Source organism: Loxodonta africana, chromosome X (genome assembly GCF_030014295.1).
Source record: "Loxodonta africana isolate mLoxAfr1 chromosome X, mLoxAfr1.hap2, whole genome shotgun sequence".
NCBI lineage: Eukaryota > Metazoa > Chordata > Mammalia > Proboscidea > Elephantidae > Loxodonta > Loxodonta africana.
Window position 1 is genome coordinate 35,271,714 of NC_087369.1, and position 22,774 is coordinate 35,294,487.

At 37.9% G+C, this 22,774-nt stretch overlaps 1 protein-coding gene across 1 annotated transcript in view; it reads right to left on the reverse strand.

Moving 5' to 3' along the window:
- Positions 1–22,774, reverse strand: part of DMD (dystrophin) — a 1,889,362-nt gene that overhangs the window by 247,178 nt on the left and 1,619,410 nt on the right. The window contains exon 56 of the mRNA XM_010599731.3: positions 4,999–5,077. Coding sequence (XP_010598033.2) covers positions 4,999–5,077 — 79 coding nt within the window. The remainder of the gene's footprint in view (positions 1–4,998; positions 5,078–22,774) is intronic.

The window sequence follows — 22,774 nt, forward strand, 5'->3', positions numbered from 1 at the left end:
ACGTAGAAATTGTTGAATTGGTGTATCCTCTGTTGTGTATATTCTCAACAACAACAAAAAATAAAATAAATTATTGGAAAAAAATTGTTAGTTGCAACCCATTAAAATAATTTCAGGATTCACTAATAAGCCACACCCCAGAGTTTGAAAACTCATGTAGATGTTCTCTAAGCTTCTGTATAATTATGAAATCCCATAGCATAAGGGAACTTCTAGGGTAGAGATGGAGCTTGATACCTTAGGAAGGATAGAAAGTTAACCTTTTGGCCTTATTAATACTCATTTTCTTTTTAATTGGATCATGGTCTTACTACTTTCTTTACCTAATTCCATATCCAATGCACCTCTTCAGCAAAGAATTTTTCTCATTAGATCATTTTGGCAAATGCCACTTTTAGGGCAAAAAGTTTCCCATACTGTGTTCCATGACATGTTTAGTGAGATTAATTGGTGTGTCTGATAAAGGTTTCTACAATCACCTAAGTATGGAGAAGAGCTATAGACTCTTACACCCCACTTAACAGTCTTCATGTATATTAAAGGCTTCAAGAATTCCAACAGTAAAGAAACTTGCTTATCTTTATAACCTAGTATTTCTCCAAACTTACTGATCCTAGAATTATGTTTTCAAGAGACACTTATTAAGATCTTACAGAACATTAGTGTTCTGAGGAACTCAGCTTGGAAAATGCTCCTTTAGGGAATTCTAGAACTGGTAAAGTATTAAGACAACTACAAGTTCTTTTTACTGTTACAGAAATATTTCTACCTTTGCCCAAATATAGAGTTATCTTTCTTGGTGAAAAAGCAAAATTTAGAACAGAAACCCAGAAGATTGAGAAAATGGCCAGAAAAAGGTCTTAAATTTTTGAGTAACAAAAGATGACAATTTTCAAACTACTGTGCTATTAATACTACAGTACTTCTTTTTTTAACTATAGTACTTCCTTGATCATTGACATAGGAAGAGACTGACACTGACACTGTATTTACCAACTATATATATATGTATATACATATATATAGTTGGCATACATATATAACTGGCATATATATATAGTTGGCATGTATATATATAGCTGGCATATATATATAGTTGGTAAATATATATATATATATAAAACTATATATAAACAAATATATACAGTTGTTGGTTGCTGTCAAGTCAATTACCAGTGTGTCAGAGAAGAACTGTGCTCCATATGGCTTTCAAGGCTGTGAACTTTCAGAAGCAGATTGCCAGGCCTGTCTTTCAAGGAGCCTCTGGGTGAGTTTGAACTGCCAACTTTTCAGCTATTAGTCAAGTGCTTAACCGTTTGTGCCACACAGGAACACACACACACACACTCTCTATTTATGTATACGTATCATCACAATATTTTTTTCTTTTTTTTTATCATCACAATATTAGAATTTCTCCTTTTTTCTTGGTTTAGGTTGCAGAAGTCAATTAGGAGTAGTACAGTACTAAAGCTAGAATTAAAAGGGAGCTAGTGTCTATCAATGGGATAAGGGTCACATTTTACAATGTTCTTGTTTTCTCTCAGATCTAAGATAAAAGAAACAACTTCTTTAACAAGTAGAGATTGGACCATCAAGAAGAAACAGTGAATACTTTTCTTTAGTAAAAGGCTGTCTCTCTACTGACAAAACAACAAAGACAGCTGGTAATGTAATTTTCAAAGGCAAATGTGTGTGTGGGTGTGTGTGTGTAAGAGAGAGAGAGAGAGAAGGAGTGAGAGAGGAAGAGAGAAAAAGATGAAGAAAGAGACTAAAAGAGACAGTGAGTGTATTTGTGGGGGGTGCACTTAGTGACTTATCCTTATTTTTCTTTTCTTTGTAATTTTAAGCCTCAGAAATTATCCCAGCGTTATTCCTAGTAACCTGGAAGCAAATTCCTAAACATATGTCAATTCAAACTCATTTAAAATTATCTTAGTGGTATTTTTCACATGCATTTTTTATTTATTTGGGGGAAATAATTTTGTTTTCCTTTATACGATTAATTTAACAGCAAATAAGTGACTTCAGAGATGGCCTGCCTCAAAGTTTTATTTATGCACCCAATTTTTGGCACAACATTCTGGAGGTCAGTTGGGCATCCTTTAACACAGCGATCCCAGTTTTAGGCATTTATCTTTAGAAAGAATCTGAGATGTTTATAAAGGTATACAAAGGATGTCAGTCAGAATGCTGAATATGATAGTGAAAAATTGGAAATAACTTAAATATCCAACAATACAGAATTGTCCTGGTAAATTTGGTACAGTCACAGAAGGGAGTTCTATCCAGTCATTTAAAAAATTTATACTACAGAAGAATAAACACATGAAATTAATTTTAACATAGTTCTAAGGGAAAAAAAGCAGGTTGCAAAACTGTAATATATTTTTATCCATGCTTGGTTTAAAAAAAAAAAAACAAACCTGAATTCACACACACACACATGCATGCACACACACCAAGAAAAACACAAAGAATATATAAACCAAGCTTTTGATAGAGATTATCTCTGAGTAGTGGGATTATAAATAATGCTTGTTTTCCAGTGTGTATTCTCTGCTGTCCAAATTTTCCTTAATAAACATGGATTACCACTGTAATTTTAAAAAAGGACAACACGAAGAAACAATCTGTTTTTAGGCTCATTGTCCTATTTCTCAAATATCCCTAAAACTAAATTGGAATTTTTTGGTATCTGCAAGCAAACTTCTAAGCAGATGCTGATATCTCACATGGACATCCAGGAAATTGGTGGTTTCTAGGGCTGGCTCTGTTGAGGCAGATAGAACAGTGTCTTTACGAATGTCTGTGCCTATGGGCCTGACCTTTCTGGAAGTGGGCACCAATGTGATATGTTTTGAAAGATGTGTGCAGATGATCCACCCAGCGCCTCAAAGTTCTGCCCCCACAGCTCAGCTTATGGCTGCTGTTCTACCACAGAGAGCCATTCTAAAGGCTTACGGCTTTTCATCCTATTAAAATGCAAATAACCCTGGGGAAGTACACATTGAACTTTACCTGTCACCTGGGTTAAATGAGCATAACATATCATTTTCTGAGAATAGGTTTTAATGGGAAGACATGGGAATTTGGGAGAGGGACAGAGAGGAGACAGTATGAATGAATATACATGGTATTTGAGGAGTAATTAATAGTTATAATAGTAATATTTTTATTTGTAGTTTATGAGTCACTTACGAGTATGCTATCACATTTAATCTCAATTAAATTGAGTAGAATGGCTGCCACCAAGGCGAGTTAGGCAGACAAGAGATTTGGAAAAACACAGAAGGCAAATCTACAGCCTTTATAATTTTTCTAGAGCCATTCTGGAAAGCCACAATCCCACTCAAACAGATAAATTGATTTAATTTTCCCTCCCCCCCTTTTTTTTTTGGCAACTTCTAAGCATATTGTCCAAAGAATCAGACCATATATGGATAATAGGGTTCAACTCAGTCAAGAAAGTAAGACGACTTCTTACTTAATTCATTAGCAGTATGTAACAAAAAGATAGGACCACCACCTTCTACGAATTTTTCTTCTAAAAGACAATACTCAACCTGAGACACATATGAAAGCATCTAGTCAAATACTTTAAAATATTTCTGAGTATGGATTTTTAAAATTAAATTATGAAGAAAGGAAAGGACCAGAAAAGGGTAATGAAGGAAAAGGTAGAAGAACGAAGGTAGAAAACCAAAACCAAGCCCAGTGCTGTCAAGTCAATTCCGACTCATAGTGACCCTATAGGACAGAGTAGAACAGCCCCATAGAGTTTCCAAGGAGCGCCTGGTGGATTCGAACTGCAGACCCTTTGGTTAGCAGCCGTAGCACTTAACCACTACACCACCAGGGTTTCCGAACGAAGGGAGATCATACAGAATTACCTCTTTTATATAAAATATATAAATCACATATGTGCACAGATAAAGCAAAAGGTAGCACAGTATAGTGGTTAAGCACACAGACTCTGGAGCCCAGCTTCTTCAGTTTGAATCCTGGCTCTGCCCTCTACTAGCTGTATACAATGCACCTCAGTTTCCTCATATTTAAAATGGGTCAGGTACTAGTACCTACCTCATAAAGTTGCTATAAGGATTACATTAGTTAATATTTGTAACATTGCCTAGCTCAAAGAGTTGCCTTAAAGTGAGGATTAGGCCATACATACTCATGTATGACCAGAAGGAAATACACCAAAATGCTAACACTGTTAAGTCCCTGTAGTAGAATTATGGGCAATTTAAATTTTCTCCTTTATACTTTCCTATACTTTTAAAATGGCAAAACAACGAACATATTTACTTCTATAACCAGAGAAACAATGTTCTAAATTGACAATATTGATCAGAGGAAAATAGATGCTTGCCAATTTAATACGCGTTGGTATATTAATAGGATGTTCCAATACTTAAACTTTTAGTTAACTAAGTGGCTATTTCTCTTCATATTAACTATGAAACTATAACTAATAAAATAGTAAAACCAGAAAATAAAAAGAATGGGCAGAGTTTAAGGATAAAAGAGGAATAACAATAGCTAGGGAAAGGAAACACATAGGCTGGGGTTCCAGCTTTAAGGTAGGGAGTAGTTGATGAATTTATATGGTGATAAATAATGATAGAGTCACAGGAAGAGAGAAATATAGAAATATATATATATACTGAAAGCATATAACATTTTAAATGTATAATTTCAGCTTTATGAAGTGAACTGCTATAGGCAGAAATAAGGACTCCAAAATATTAGTAAAGTTAGCACTTGAGAATACACTGCGGGGACAAAATTATGCATTAGGCAAAGACTGGACAAAATGATCTACCGGTAACTGGCCCTCCTCTTCCTAACCTTCTGAATTCATCCACCAAGTTATATTTCAGGATGATTTATGCCTCTACTGCACCTGGCAGAGATGACTGTAATTCAACTCTTAATTCTTAGCTACCGAGATGCAAAAAAGAGGTTAAGCAATGAAAGCCGAAAAGGACTTACTGCAAAGGAAGTGCTGGGACGCTGGGCCAAAGTCCCTGTGGGCTTCATGCAGCTGCCTGACGCGGTCCTCAATGGCCACCTGGGAGGAAAAGGAGAAAAATGACGTTCTCTCATCATATAATGAGGAGCAATTAAAACAGTGTATCCTTTTTGGTAAGATCTTTTAGATGTCTAAGGCCGAGAACACTAAAGTGGCAATTTATAACCCCGGTTTTAATATCCGCTTACCGTATATTGCCTCTGAGACCCATTTTTATCAAACTAAAGCCAAACGAAAAGGATTTCCTCTCTTGTCAATGTGAAAATGAGCTTTTTACACTCAACTCGTTGAAAGCCACAAGTGAACTTTTGCCCCAATTAGAACCATCAAAAAAATGCAAATGCTAAATCTTTCACAAAAAAGTCAGGGAGGCTGCCATTGGTGTTATACTAGGTGACTAAGGATCTCAGAAATGGTGTATATTTTGTCTTTTACTCTTAATCAGTCAATTGTTTTTTAGTAATTTTTCTGGCATTAATATTGATCGGTAATCACTGAGTGATAATCATTGACAACTAATAAATTACCAATAATTGATTAACAATTAATTATCCAAGAAGCAGAGGCAAAGGCTTAAATCTAGGATAATATAGGACGGATGGTGAGATGTAAGACATTTGTATATTTAACTTTTCAGTGGACTTGGAAATCACTGGGAAATATACCTTTAGGTGGCATGGAATAAAAATTGCCCTTCTTTTTGTTCTTGTTAGATTTTTCTATAATCTAATGACAGTGTGCTGTCAGCTTAGTGAATTCAATTCTGGGAGGAAAAATGCAAGAAGTTTATAGGTGAAATGGTACGCTTTGTCATCTGGCATTTTACTTGATATTAGTGGCAGCCCCAGACATCATCACCCTATAACCCCGGATCTTGATTTGGTTCCGAACGGCCCATGCTAGACCAGTGTTGATCAGAGATTGCGCAGAACCACCATAGTTCCGGGGGGGTTAGCTCCTGTGCTGTGGAGAATTCCCAAGTGGTAAAATAGATCATAAAAGTGTCTCAGGTAGCCTGGTTGACAGCCAACTCTGACCTTCAAACAGTAATCAACTACCTAGCTACTCTGGCTGACAGCCAACTCTGACCTTCCAACAGCAACCAACTGCCTAGTGTAAATCCAGACCAATCTTCTTTTTTCACTCACTCCCTAGTCCTGCCCATTTTTACTTGGACCACATATTTGGATAAGCAAGTGGGGTTCCGAAAATGCAGGATTTGCCTCTTTGTTATGTACACATAAGCCTGAGGAACATCCCAAATCTACCTTTCCAGCCTCATGACCCTGAACTCCCAGCCAATCTCTACCTGCTAAGCCCCACCAAACTACCTGCTTATCCTGCGATATTCCATTTGATTCACGTTTGTGTGCTTTGTTCATGCTGTTCCTTCCCTCTGGAATACTCTTCTCCAGTTCAAGTTAGGATTACAGTGAAACCCGTGAGAGCTGAAACTCAATGGGATTGCCTTGTTTTTCGCGGGTACAGTCTTACCAATTTTCTATAGCTCTCTATTAGTGAAAAATACGAGTTTTCTTTCTATGATAGATTTGTACAGGTTCCCGGTTTTGTAGGTTTTACTGTAATTGCTTCCTCAGCATTCTCATAGCACATGGTTTATACTCACATCTATTTTAGTTACATGGACCTGAATATCTCCTGCAATTGATTGTAACCTTATTAATGGTAGGGACCATTCCCTGCTTATCTCTGCCTGCCCCCTTGCAGAATGTACTGAACCCTGCACCAAGTAAGCAATAGCAAATATTTGTCCAATGACTAGTTGACCAAACCAATAGATAAGCGAGCAAGTGAGGGAGGGAAACAAACAAGAGTATCTACAGACACTGTAAATTTAAGTTTCCTTTTCAGTAAAATGTGGGTAATGATATGACCTGCCTCATAGAGTTTTGTGGGAATTAAAGGAGATGATACATGTAAAATGTTTAGCCCAGTTTCTGTCATATGTTAGCATCTGTTGTGATTGTTGCTATTATGGTTAACAGAGAGGAATAGGTTATAATGTGCAAGGTACCACATGTAATAAAAAAGGCTAATATATATTAAGCACTATGCATGTGACAGTATGAATTAACTTAATCCTCACAATAATTCTGTGATAGGAAATATTATCATTCTCTATTGATACAGAAATGGAGGCATGAGAGGTTAAAATACGAAAAGGACAAAAGCAAAAACAAACAAACAAACAAAACTTGCCTAAAGTTAAAACCACTTGCTGTTGAGTTGATTCTGCCTAACAGGGACCCCATATGTGTCAGAGTAGAACTGTGCTCCACGGGATTTCAATGGCTGATTTTTCAGAAGTAGATTACCAGGCTTCTGAGGGGACTCGAACTGCCAACCTTTCAGTTAGCAGCCAAGCACGTTAACCGTTTCCACCACCCAGGAAAGACAAGTAGCTAATAAATTGGCAGAGCCAGGATTCAAACTCATTCAATTTGACTCTTACCCTTAACAACTATCCTGGAGTTTAAATTAAAAAAAAAAAAGGTATTTTGTAAATATTTAATAAGTAGTCGACTTTTTAATTTTGTATTTTCTCAATTAATGAATTGAATGAATGCAGACCAAATCCAACGTACACATTTATGAACCAACCTTTAGTGGTCAATATATTTTATAATGGAGGTATATATTTACTTATAAAGGAGGTCGGTTGTTGGTCTTGAAGAGTGGGATACCATAAAAGTATAGAGAAGGGCTGTAGAACACATGTAAGTGGATGTTTGGAATATATAATCCTTTCTAAATGAAGAATATGCCATTTCATGAACAAATTATTCAAGAGACGAATATATGAAAAATTGGGGATGGGCAGCAGGGAGTGAGGAGGCAATACGGGAGTAAACACTGATCAGAAATCTTTTCTCAAAGCAAGAAAAAAATCCCCAGGGGAATATGCAGAGGATGAAGAAGTATGACTCAGCTACAGATCATATGCCCCAGTAATAATGTTAGTGGCTTCAAAAGGACCATGCAGATGCAGCATCTGAGTCCATCATAGGTCCCCAATCTCTGAAGGTCACTTCTTTCTTTTATAAGGAGGACTCCAACAGTAGTTTCCACTGTACACCCAATATTGTCAAGAGTTTAAAATGAGATAAAAGGGAATTCTCACTTCTATAACTCCAACTTACAAAAATGTGCAAGGGAGTCTGAAATTAAAAAATGCATCGGGTAATGAAATGAAATATTCAGAAAATAGTCTTAAAATAACTAAAGAATCAAGGATAAAATATTTCTTTTCACAAATTATCTTCAGAGAAAGATATTCTGTGGACTGAAGGCACAAGTAACTAAATGAAGAAATCGTTTTAAGAAAGAGAAACACATGAAGGCACACACGATTCTTACAGACTGTAGCTACTTGGGAACAAAACACTTTATTCTGTAAGTACCCATTGACCAACAATGAAATAAAATTTGATAAACTTTTTGGAACAAAAGCCTCCATACATTAGACCTTTCTAACTAGCTATGTTTTTAACCAATATAATGTGATATATGGAAACCAAGAAGCAAAAGCCAGAAATTATACACCAAAAAACAAAACAAAAATACAAACCCAAACCCGTTGCCACCAAATCGATTCTGACTCACAGTGACCATATAGGACAGAGTAGAACTGCTGCCTAGGGTTTCCAAGGAGAGGCTGGTGGATTTGAACTGTCGACCTTTTGGTTAGCAGCCATATGCTCTTAACCACTACACCACCAAGGTTTCCCCCATAAAGACTACAGCCTAGGAAATCCTATAAAAACCTGTTGCCGTTGAGTGGATTCTGACTCATAGAGACCCTATAGGACAGAGTATAACTGTCCCATAGGGTTTCCAAGGAGTGACTGGTGGATTCGAACTGGCGAACGCTTAACAACTACACCACCAGGGCTCCATGGAAACCCTATGGAACAGTTCTATTCTGTCCTATAGGGTTGCTATGAGTCAGAATCAACTCAACGGTGCACAAAAACAACAATCTTGCATCCTGGCACAATTAGTTTTTTAGTCAGTTACTTATCTGTTCAGAGTCCCTGGGTGGTGTAAATGGCTAACACTTGGTTGTTAACCAAAAGGTTGGAGGTTTGAGTCCATCCAGAGGTGCCTCAGAAGAAAGGCCTGGCCATCAACTTCTGGAAAAATCAGTTTGAAAACCCTATGGAGTTCTACTCTGACACATATGAAGTCACTATGAGTCAGAGTTGACTGGATGACAACTGGTTTAATTATTTGTTCACCTTCTAAGTATTTAATACTTATAGGTAAGTTAATACTGAGAGAGATACATAAGAAATGAATGCCATAGTTGCTGATCTTTAGAAGCATAAGGGGTTGGAGGTGAGCCATAAAGACAAGCCGAGGAAAGGCCTGGGGCAGCAGAACATTGGTGTTGGGGAGAGCAGTAAGATGCATTTAGCCAGAAACATTGGAAGCAGATGATGTAAAACAAGGCATCCCAGACTGTGAGACTCAAGATTTGCCCCGTGGGCCAAGGGACCCACTAAAGATTTCTGTGAGGTGACTCACTATGTTAGATGAAAGTTGTGTTTTAGGAAGATTAGTCTGTCAGTGTGGCGTAAAACAGATTCAAAAGGGGCCCTGAGGCTGAGATCAGTTAGAGGCCGCTGCAGTTGACTGCAGTTGGGGTGATATGTGTTGGAACTAAGGCTGTGTTGCCTGGAATGGAAAAGAAGGTACAGATAAAAAGGTATTTTGAAAGAAGGAAGAATTAATCAATTTTGGTGTTGGAGCTGAACTTTTGAAGAAAGAAATACAACCCCTAGATTTCAAGTGTGGAAGACTGGGAGAATGAGGATATTGTTGATGGAAATATGGAAATTAGAAAAGGCAGGAGTGGCATATATGTGTATGAATTCATTGGGAACACCATGAGTTTGACCTAACAGTGGGACCTTTTAATTCGAGATGCCATATGTAGGCAGTTAAAGATGAGCAATTTGTCTTGGTCGTTCAAATGAGGAAATGAAAGTGAGAATAAAGGGGACAAGGTTGAGCTTCAGAAGGTAGGAGGAGAAAGAAGAGTCAAAGGAGTTAAAAGAGAATTATTTAAAGAGATAGGAGGAACCCAATTTCCTCTGAATTAACAGACCATACCTCTATTTCCTTTTATAAAGAGCAAAACAAGAATAACATATTTCTGGAAGCATACCTCCTGTTTTTACTATTAGATCATAGATCACAAAAGCTTAGAACTGGAAGAAACCTTATCTATTGATACACAAGGGTCTATTTTTTAGAGCTATCCCAGATGGGCAGAAAACTGCCATCTGGTCCATGAGTACTCATAATCTGATTTGCAGTAATTCTTCGGTAAAAGCAAGTCAGGGGGAAAATAAAGCTTTTTCAGTTTTTTAATATGCTCTGTGAGGGCAGGAACACATCTTTCTTTGCCCTACTATATCTCCAGGGACTAGCCCAGTACCTGATATACAGCAGCTACTCAATTAATATTAGTTGAGTGAATTAATGTACAGTTTATTAAAGGATCTTTTATCATAGCAATTACATTTCAAATGAAGAATTTCATTTTCAAGATTTCCAATGCCAGTTTTTGAAAAGGCCTTCCTTCCTTCTCTCCCTACCTCCCTCCTTCCATTTACTTCCCTTCTCCTTCCTTCCTTCTGACATCATTTTCAAGCAGACTGTCCTGATTGCCAGGAATCTGCATAATATATTTTGTCTATCATTCCTTCCGTTTTTTTCAAGTGTTGATTTTACAATGCTACAGCTAACTGCTCACATCTCCATTATCTATATGTTTAGGTAACCTGGAGTATACAAATTTGAAATGCCAGGGTTCAGAATTGTTAACACTGTACACAATGTTAGATCACAAAGGTGATCTTCCTTCTTTCCTTCCTTCCTCCCTCCCTCCCTCCCTCCAGTCCTCCCTCCCGTCCTCCCTCCCTCCCTCCGGAATCAAAGCCAAGAAAATAATTTAGATTCCTTTTGCCTATAATACTGGATTAAAAGAATCAAAAAGCAATTATCTACAAAACAAACCAAGAGCCTAAATCTTCTCCATATTTGTTTTATTCTACCTTTTAAATAATCATATTTGGAAACTATGACCAAACCTGTTGCCGAGTCAATTCCAACTCATAGTGACCCCATAAGACAGAGTAGAACTGCCCCATAGAGTTTCCAAGGAACAGCTGGTAGATTTGAACTGCCGTTTGGTTAGCAGCCCAGCTCTTAACCACGGCACCACCAGGGTTCCTTGAAAACTATGAAGACATTATTCCCTTTTGTCTTCTCATTTCAGGTGACTTCTGTAGGCAGTGTACTGTTTACAGAAGCTTCTCTTCTAGGTATGTTTTCCTCAAGTAAGAAAAGTCTCTACATTCATTGAAAGGCTATTTACTAGAATGCAAGTTCCTTGTCCATGAAGACAGGGACCATGTCTGTCCTGTTCACAATTTAGCACAGTGTCTAGTACATAAAAAAAAAAATAGGGGGTGCTCAATAAATAATTTGATAAATGAATAAATAAAAGGATGTTTTAAGTTATTATCTGTTAAACATTGTGCTAAGTATGACTGTGGTAGACTTGAAAGTGTAATTTTGGGGATAATGAATGAGCACCAAGCCATCCAACTAAATTAACAATAACACCCTTAATTCTCAGATGTGACTGTTTCCCAAAGCTCAGCCTGCTCCTCTGTTATTTTAAAAAATAATAATATTTTATTATGTTTTCAGTGAGAGTTTACATAGAAAATTAGGTTACCATTTAACAATTTCTATACAAGTTATTCAATAACACTGGTTACATTTTTCACAATATGTCAACATTCTCATTAATGCCATTCTGGTTGTTCCTTTTCCAGTAATCTAGTTTCCCTGGCCCTTATCTACTCATCTTTGCTTTAAGGTAATTGTTGACCATTTGGTCTCATATAGATGATCGTTTTTTTTAAAGGAGCACAGTACTCACGGGTTATATTCTTTGTCTTATGAGCCACTCTGTTATTTAGGTAACCTCAGAGGATAGTTTCAGTTCAAAGTTTAAAGAGTATCTCAGGGCAATAGTCCCTGGGAGTCCTCTAGTCTCAATCAGTTCAGTGAGTCCAGACTTTTTAAGAATTTGAGTTTTGTTCCACATTTTTTCTCCCATTCTATCAAGATGCATCTGTTGTGGCCCTGCTCAGAGTAGTCAGTAGTGGTAGCTGAGCACCATGTAGTTCTTCTGGTCTCAGGGTAGATGAGGCCATGGTTCGTGTAGACTATCTGTCCTATAGACTATTTTCTTCTCTCAGTCTTTAGTTTCCTTCTTTTTCTTTTGTTCTGTATGAGTAGAGACTAATAGTTGTCTATTAAATAGCTGCCTGAAAGCTTTTTAAGACCCTAGACACTATGTACCAAACTAAAATGTAGAACATAAACTTTATGCTAATTGACCAAGTTTTCCCATGAGACTATGATTCTAAGCCTTCAAACCCAAAAATCCAAACTCGCAAGGTGTTTGGTTATGGCTAAGGATCCACAACTGTGCCCCTTATGTGGTTTATCCTCTGTGTATTTTGAAGGATGTCTTTATTTTACTCTTTCTTCAAATTTGCTTTAAATATGATAAAAAAGAAAGAAAAAGGACAGATAACAGCATCGTGGTTTTCAGCAATGATTTCAAATAAATTTCAAATAAAAATGCCAATGTTTGTTAAGTAACTTTGTTTCCAATTTTCAAGGTCTTCCAATTTTTCTTTTGACCTGTTATTTAAATTACTTTGAAGTTTTTACCTTCAGTGGAGGTTTAGGAGAGCCAAGGATCCCCTCCTCATGTGTAAATTCATTGCTGGACAACGTGCTCTCTTCCTAGTGTCCAGGTGTTCTTACCGACACTACATACGTGAATCATTTTTACTCCCAATCTTGGGGAAAGATGTAACTGGGCATGTACATTTCAATTTTCTAGCTCTCAGTTTGTCTAGAACCTGGATAAATATCATGGGCATGCAAGAACTAGACTTCACACCTACACTAATTAGTCTATTAAAAAATAAACAAACAATAAACCTCTTCCCGCGCTGTTTTGCTAGTGAATAACCCACATACATCCACGTGATTCTGTACAGGAGTGTTTGTCCAGAAATGTTGCAGTTTGTACAGTTTTGTGTGTGCATGTGTCTTTGTTGGAAAAGGGCCTAATAATTTGTCCTTACTTCCAAATCCTACATCTAACACCCATAAATACATACCCAAAATTATCATGGAAACTCTCCTGATATTTATTACAAATTCCAGTAAAGTCATTTTAATAAATAGTAATCATTTTCAGTTCAAATCCACTATTTATCTAATTCTGACTTGAGTTACCGCTGGAAAAAAATGGTCTGAGATAAGGTTTAGAATGAAGGCTTGAGATAGGTACAGCTCTGTGACAAAACAACCTGGGCTCGTTGAATGAAAAAAGATAAGCTGAATTCCCTTTTCCTTGAATGTATTTGCTTGTATTCTTGACATTGAGACACTTAAGAGTAAAACAGTTTCTTGCATTTGACTTCAGATAGATCACAGGAATGCAACCAGTGCTAGCAGAGTGCTTGCTTTGAGTCAGAGCATAATTATTAGTTGATTTTCTGTGATTTACGGCATGGATGCTAATGTGTGCCACCTGAGACCATCATTAATCCACCTCTTTTCATATCCCTCTCTCGTAGCTTTTTTTCCTCTTCCTTTTTATATTTCTGTGCTGACTCCTTTCTTCTTTCTTAATCTCTGAATTCTTTTCTTATCTCTCTTCTCCCTTTCCTCTCTTCTCTGCCCAGCTCTTCACTCCTGACCCCATTATGTTCTGTAGAACCTACCAGAAGAGCAGACAGACTCTGCTGAAGGAATCAGTGCTTCAAATGAAGCAGCTCTGCATTCCTGCCAGACAGGTGAGCCTGGATGTGAACAGTAACTCCTGGCCTAGGGTGGTTCCAACGCTTCTCCAGAAACATTGTTCCTCTAATTCTGACGAACTCTCCCTTCATCCGGAAAGCAAGAGAGGACAAACAGCAAGTCCTTTGTCCATTGTTAAGCCTTTTGCTTTCACCTCACTGATTTCTAAAATGTATTTTGGAAGTTCGGTTATTGGTTTTCATGCTCATGCAACTGCCTCTTTCTGTGATAATGGAGTCAGATTATATCAACATTAAATTGACTTCATAGACCCAAGTACCTCAAGGGTGTCATTAGTTTTAATTTATAAAAGCGGCAATCAACCTCCTCTCCAGCTTCATTTGTCAACATCTCTAGTTTTTTAGTTTTAGTTGCATCTACAGACTTTTATGAAAAACTGTGATGGAAAGAGATCATAGAAAGCATTTCTTCTGCTTTCTTTTCTTTTTGTCTCAAAGAGATAAAAGTTGAATTACTCTGCTTAGATGACGTAACTTGATGCAGATTTTATCTTACAAAATAGGTTCCCTTTTAAAAGCTTTCCGAATGTATCTCATGATTTGCAGCAGGAGCTAAAGTCAAGTGGCTCTCACCTTGTAACACCATTACATTAAGTCATTTACATTTCAGCCTCAGCTATTTATTCTTCAGCTTTATTTATTCCACATTTGGAAGATATCATTCTCACGGAAATTTTCTGAGGCCACGGGAGCATTCCTTTCTAGGGGCATTTTAGGTCATAAGTAGTATAATGTTCACATGGTAATTACATAATTATGCCTCCTGGTATTAGCACACAGGAGCGTTCCCAAGGACCAGAAGTGGCAAATTGAAACAATCATCAATGGGATAAAATAGAACTGATATCATCTGAAAAAAAAATGTATATATATATATATAGCCTATGTAGTAGTTCATAGTAATAGATGACTGAAGCAGGTTGAAATCCTGAGGATAAATGAAATTCGGAAGATAAAGCTCTGGAAAATAAACGTTTTATCTCAATTGCGAATCCCTTCTATTTTGGGTTAAAATAAACTTGCAGATTTTTAGTTCCTTCTACTAATCACCTTTTTAATGAAAGTTGGGAGGGAAAATTTGCTGAAGTATGTATGCAACAATCCTTAACCAAGGAAATCAACGCTCCTTAAGTCCCACACTGTCCTCACAACATCTCCAAAGCTTCCTGACTTTGACTCCCTTCACAGCCAGTTTGACTGCATATCGAAGAACCTTGTCTGCCAGGAGCCCCTCTTTCCAGTTCCCAGCTCTCCTCTTCCAGGCCTCTGAAAAGCACCTTTCTTTTCTCTCACTGATGCAGAACTGCCAAGCCAGCATCAGGCCATCTCTACAAATCAATAAACAGGAAGATCTCATCTATTGCACTCCCAAATCCTACTACATTCAGCCACTGCTCTGTTCTCTGCATAGAAGAAGATAAAGTGCAAGTTAAATAAGTACAGTTTCTCTGTCTTAATAGAGGACCAAGGGTGGAGCAATATGCTTCTATTGCTTCTTGGTGTGGATTTGCCAGAAGTAGAGTTAAAACTTTGACATGTATTCACTCCCTTTCACTCTACAGCCGCTCTCCCTCTGCCTTCTTTATCCTCTTCTGACCTAACCCTCCCCTCCTCTCCTCTCTCCCCCTCCTTCTTCACTCCACCTCACCCAAATGCCAAGGTGGTTTGTAAGCTCGCTATATAGTCATAAGACTTCCCTGAACTGTTTTAGTTATTTTTACCTCAAATTGAAACCCAGGCTATTTTTTTTTCAGGTGGCCAGAAAACTACAGGGACAAAAAGTATTCCAAAATACAATATGATGTTTTATAGAAAAAACAAAACAAAAGATTGAATTTCTAGGTTGTGACGGAAGTAGGTACACTTCCCTGAGCAATAATCTGAGGTACTTTATGAGAGTCTTCCTTTCACTAAAGCAAGAAATCCTAAAATCCATCAGGATACGTGCACTGTACCTTGACTCTCTTTTTAATCCTCAAGTGAAACCAAGGCAGTAAAGTGTAATAAAAATGCATATAGCCCCAGGCTTTGTGCCTCAGTGAAGAGAGAAAAAATAAGCTTCTTGACTTAATACGTCTGCTGTGAATAATCAGCCACTGCATTTTGGGATCTTACTTTATAATGTTTACGTATAGCAGTGAACTCCATGTTCCTGGTGTGACAAGAATAAAAGAGCTTTTTCTTTCTTTAAAAAAAGAGATTTTTTTTGTCTTATTTTCCAAGAAAGAGGTATGTGTCAACTTAAAAGAAAACTAAACAAGGGGAGGAAATCTCTTGATTTTCAATAATATATTCTCTGCATTGTACCTGAAGTTGTCAAGATGAGGGCAAGGTAAGTAAAGTAGGGGCCCTAGGCGATGCAATGATGTGCCTAAATTTGGTTTGGGGGCCTTCTTCATTCCACTCCCAGATGTTTGGCCTGTTCTTCCTAAATACAGGTTCTTAACTGATTAATAAATATCCCTAGGAAGATCAATAATAGCTCATAATAGGCTTATAGCACCACAGCTGTGAGTATTTGCATTTTAAGAGCAACTTTAATTAAATAATTAAGCAATGAATTACTCAAATACTTAGAGCTTATGAGGCACTTTGCTAAGAGAGGAAGAAGACAAAAAAAAAAAAGTAAGTTAGAAAGGCAAGAGCCTATCTTTAATGAATTTATGGATTAGATATTTACAAAGAAAGGTAATAAAGTAGCATGGGGAAGATTTTCACGTAGTGCAGTCATCTTCGATTTGATAGTGAATCACAACGACCTAGGAAGTTTTTTTTAAAAAAAAAATACGGATTTTAAGCTCATCTCTGGGATTTCTGACATAGACCATTTGGGACTGAGGCTTGAGCATCTGTGTTTTTTGTAAAGCTCCCTGGTGATTCTGATGTGCAGCTTGGGTTTGGAGACACTGGTGCAGTAGAAAGGTCACCGCCTGTATGAATCAGGAAGACCTGGGCTGGAATTCCTTACTAGCCATTTGAACCTCAGCATCTTATCTAATAGTCTGTGAGCCTTAGTTTCCTCATCTGTAAATAGAAATACCAAATGACAACAACAGAAACAACAGCAATAATAATAACTAGCATTTATAGAGCCAGGTGTTTTTTTTTTTTCAATTGTGATAAGTATACCCTGCTGGTATTTAAAATACCGGTGGCATAGTTTCCAACATGCAAGCAACCACAGTACAACAAACTGACAGATGGCTGGTAGAGCTTCCAGACTAAGACAGGCCTGGAGATCTACTGCCAAAAAATTAACCAATTAAAACCCTATGGATCACAGAATAGTGTCCAAGACTTCAACTCCCTTACTTTGGATGCGTCATCAGGAGGGACCGATCGCTGGAGAAGGACATCATGTTGTATAAAGTGGAGGGCCAGCAAAGGCAAGGGAAGCCCTCAGCGAGATGGATTGATGCATTGGCCAAAACAATGGACTCAAACATACCAACGATCACGGAAACGGCACAGGACTGGACAACGTTTTGTGCTGTTATAATGGGGTCACCATAAGTCAGTCAACTCGATGGCAACTAACAATAACAAGTATATGTAACAAAACATTTTCCATTTCAACATTTTTTAATATATACAATTCAGTGACATTATTTACGGTCATCATGTTGTGTAACCATGACCGCCATCAGTTTCCAAATTTTTCCATCACCCTTAACAGAAGCTCAGTACCTCCAAAGCACTGACTTCCTCTTTCCCCCCCTCTGATGCCCACTAATACATTTTGGTTTCTATACCTGTGCCTATTTAAATATTTCATATAAGTAGGGTCATACAATAGTTGTCCTTTTGTGACTGACTTATTTCACGCAGCATAATGTTTTCAAGGTTCATCCATATTGTAGCATGTATCAGGACTTCATTTTTCTTTATGACAGAATAATATTCCATGGTGTGTATGTGACACATTTTGTTTATTCATTCACCTGTTGGTGGTGTTTAAAGAGCTTTATAGGTATATTTCATTTAAGCCTTTCCTACCGGAAGGTAAACTCAACAAGGACAGGTCTCAGTCTATTTTATTCACCACTGTATCCCCAGGACCCCGTCTTATAGTAGGCATCCAACTAAATATTTAAAGGAATGAGCAACCCTATGAGAAAGGTACTACTATTATGACCATTTTACAGATGAGGAAACTGATGTACAGATGATAAGATGTGTAAAGTGCACGGTTGGAGAGTCCGCTTTAAATGTAAGGGCACCAGAAAGAAGGAGGAATCAAGGAAACCTCAGACTTTTATCCTGATGATCAAGAGATGTGTAAAAATTTGGAGAAATCATTGGTTTGGTGGGGCAGAGTTTGATATGATAACCCAAAGCAGTAAATCAAGAATGGATGAACAAAGGCTGGAAGGAATGATGGAAAACTTATGGGGGCAGGGTGGACTTCTCCCCAACATCCCTCTCATCACTCATACTGAGAGTTTGCAATATTCCTACTATGGCTTGGGCAGAAATACCTTATTTTACTAAAATAAAGCAAGACACCCAAAGCATTTGACAGCATCAAGTTGGGCACTGAGTAATTCATGCCTTTCAATTATGGTGTTGGTGGAGAATATTGAATATACCATGGACTTTCAGAAGAACACACAAACCTGTTTTGGACAAAGTACAGCCAGAATGCTTTTTAGAAGTGAGGATGATGAGACTTTGTCTCACATACTTTTGACATGTTATCAGGAAGGACCAGTTGCTGGAGAAAGACATCATGCTTATTAAAATAGAGGGTCAGAAAAAGAGAGGAAGACCCTCAATGAGGTGGAGTGACAAAGTGATTGCAACTGTGGTAGCTATTATTTATTCAAAGCAGTTGCAGCAGTACATTGACAAAGAACTGCCAGAAATTCAAGCTAGATCCAGAAGAGGATGTGGAATGAGGGATATCATTGCTGATGTCAGGTGGATCCTGGCTGAAAGCAGAGAATACCAGAAGGATGTTTACCTGTGTTTTATTGACTATGCAAAGGCATTGGACTGTATTGGACTACGGATAACATTGTGAAGAATGGGAATTCCAGAACACTTAAATGAAGAACCTGTACATAGACCAAGAGGAAGTCTTTCAAACAGAACAAGGGAATATTGCATGGTTTAAAGTCAGGAAAGGTGTGCATCAGGATTGTATCCTTCCACTGTATTTATTCAAACTGTATGCTGAGCAAATAATCTGAGAAGCTGGACTGTATGAAGAAGAATGGGGCATCAGGATTGGAGGGAGGCTCGTGTTAACAACCTGTGATATGCAGACGACACAGTCGTGCTTGGTGAAAGTGAAGAGGACTTGAAGCACTTACTAATGAAGATCAAAGGCTGCAGCCTTCAGTATGGATTATACCTCAACATAAAGAAAACAAAAATCCTTACAACTGGACCAGTAAGCAACATCATGATAAATGGAGAAAATATTGAAGCTGTCAAGGATTTCATTTTACTTGGATCCACAATCAACATCCTTGGAAGCTGCAGTCAAGAAATCAAACAATATATTGCATTGGGCAAATCTTCTGCAAAAGACCTCTTTAAAGTGTTCGAAAGGAAAGATGTCACTTTGAGGGCTAAGGTGCGCCTGACCCAAGCCATGGTGTTTTCAATTGTCTCATATGCATGTGAAAGCTGGACAACAAATAAGGAAGACCAAAAAAGAATTGATGCCTCTGAATTAGGGTGTTGGTGAAGAATATTGAATATACTATGGATTACCAGAAGAATGTACAAATCTTGGAAGAAGTACAACCAGAGTGCCCCTTAGAAGTGAGGATGGCGAGACTTTGTCTCATGTACTTCTGACATGTTATCAGGTGGGACCAGTCACTGGAGAAGGACTTCATGCTTAATAAAGTAAGGGGTCAGCAAAAGAGAGGAAGACCCTTAATGAGATGGAGTGACATAGTGGCTGCAACTGTGGGTTCAAGTATAGCAACAATTGTAAGGATGGCTCAGAACCAGGCAGAGTTTGGTTCTGTTGTAAATAGGGTCGCTATGAGTTGGAACCTACTCGATGGCACCTAAAAACATTTATTCAGAGGAGCCCTGGTGGCACAGTGATCAAGTGCTCAGCTGCTAACAAAAGGGTTGGTGGTTTGAACCCACCAGCCGCTCCTCGAGAGAAAGATGTGGCAGTTGGCTTCTGTAAAGATTACAGCCTTAGAAACCCTATGGGGCAGTTTTACTCTGTCCTACAGGGTTGCTATGATTGGAATTGACTCAACAGCAATGTTTTTTTTTTTTTTAATTCAAGTTAAAAGGTGGGTGTCAGAGCAGAATAGGAGTGGAATTAGTTTGGCAGACACATCTCCAGCGCAAGTTTCATATCTAGCTTGCCTCTCTGATGATAAATCTCCTGGCTATCCCCAACTCTAGCCAGTTAGGGATAGCCAGGCGATTTCTATCATTTAGCAGGACCTTAGTCTAGAGTGGAGAGTATGAGAAGTAAGCTCAAAAATCAATTATTCCACAAGCAGTGTTTGAGTGCTGTTATATACACTGAATTGCGTTTCCATCTTGGGGAGGATGGCAAAGGTGAAACATGAGAAACGCCTGCTCTCAAGAACCTTGTGCTTTGTGGGAATTCTGAAAAGACGAATGCACAGGGGACAAAATAGAGACTTTTAAAATGCTAGTGTGTGTTACTTAACAAGAGCAATATGAATTTCTAGAAGGGAGGAAGCAGTGAGGCTGGGAGCAATCTGGGAGGCTTCAGGAACAGTGACAGAGAACACCATTGTCCTAAGTCAGACTGAGAGACTCTAAGTAGCTTAGCATCTTATGTCTATTGAGGAGTATCTTTTGAAAAGGCATTTTGCATGCACTTAGTGATATAATCGTAAAGGATTGGAGATTCCTTAGAATTTAAATAGTATCACTTATACTGTCGCTTTATTTCTTTTTCTCTTCTTTGGTAAGCAATAATTCCTCATTCTCCCTTCTTTTAACCATCTCACATTTGTTTGTGAATAGCTTTCAAAATATAGCTATTAGGATGGTTTGTTTTCTTGTCTTTTCCTCACTGCGATCGATTTTTTTACGGTTATGGAATATGTTTTTGATATTGTTAGGTACCATCGAGTGGGTTTCAACTCACAGTGATGCCCTGTGTCTGAGAAGAGCTGCCCCATAGGGTTTTTTGGCTGTAACCTTTACGGAAGTAGATTGCCAGGGCTTTCTCTCGAAGAGCCACTGGGTGGGTTCAAACCGCCAACCTTTCAGTTAGCAGCCCAGCACTTAACCATTGAGCCGCCAGGAGTCCCTTATATGAATACAGATGGTTGGATATAAAAGCACTGGACGATTTTTGTGATTAGTTAAAAACAGTGGATTTTGCACTAGTAAAAAGGTGGCATTACTACAGCTCCTACTTCAAAATGATTTTAGTGCACTGATACCAAACTTTCTTCTAGACTATTTCCAACATAGTGTTAAACCTCATACATAGAACTTCGAATATCTAGTCCTTGATCTGGGATTGAACAAGCACTTCATATTTTGGGAAAACTTTTTTTCCAGGGGGGGTGGGGTCGGTTAGCTTATCTTTTTATCCCTTCAGGCATTAACCAGTCTTTTTATTTTCCTGGCAGCAGTTCTGGAGCTAAAGTCCCTGAAGGCTAAAGCATCTATTGGATGGTTCAAAATGCATAGTGCTAAAAGTTTGCTTTTGTTGTGTTATTTTTTTAGTCGAAGTCCCAGAGAGAAAATCATGTTCTTGCATATGAAGGCACACTGCAGGAAATTTTCACAGATTTAACTCTAATTTTGAACTTTTGATACTTCAATCCCAAATCCACTGACATTCAACTTTGTAATATATAATGAAGAAAGAATACAATACAATAAACTTCCAGAGTAAATAAAGATTACAGCCCAGGTATATTTAAATGATCAGAGACAAACTAGTCCTTTTGAAATGACACTTTCATAAAGCAATTTATATGCTAAGCACAAATGATTCTTAACTATCCACTAAAGCAAACTCTTCAAGGACTTTAAATACTAAAGAATATTTAAGTTCATTCAAGTTGCTATTTGCCTTTTAAAAAACAAAGCAAAAACAGAATTTTTTTTTAAATCCAGGATTTAGCTATTTCACTAATTCAATCCAGTGTTTCTGTCCAAGAGTTAAATGAGTGGAATGGAATCTCAGTAACAAGTCTTAATTGATGCTAATAAAAAGAAAAACTCATTCTCAAGAATTTGTCAAACACAAAAGGTTTTCATGGCCTCTCTAACTACATATGTGTGCATAAGTTATGTATCTTTATCTACAGAGCAAGGTTTCTCAGCCTTGACACTATTGACATTTTTGCCTGGATATATATTTTCTTAACTTTACTGCGTTTTAGGTGAAAGTTCACAGTGCAAATTTGTTTCTCATTCAAAAATGTATACACAAATTGCTTTGTGACATTGGTTGTAATTCCCACAATGTTTCAGCACTCTCCCCCTTTTCCTTTACACCCTGGGTTTCCTGTGTCCAATTTTTCCAGTTTTCCTGTCCCTTCCTGCCTTCTCATCTTTGCTTTTGGGCAAGTGTTGCTCATTTGGTCTTGTATACTTGATTGAACTAAGAAGAACATTCCTCACAGATGTTATTGTTTGTTTTATAGCCTGTCTAATCTTTGGCTGAAAGGTGGACTTTGGGAGTGGCTTCAGTTCTTAGCAGGGTGTCCGGGGGCCATAGTCTTATAGTTTCAGGGGCTCCTCCAGTCTCTATCAGAGCAGTGAGTGGCACCTTCCCTAAATGGTGACAGTCAAAAATGTCTCTAAACATCGCCAT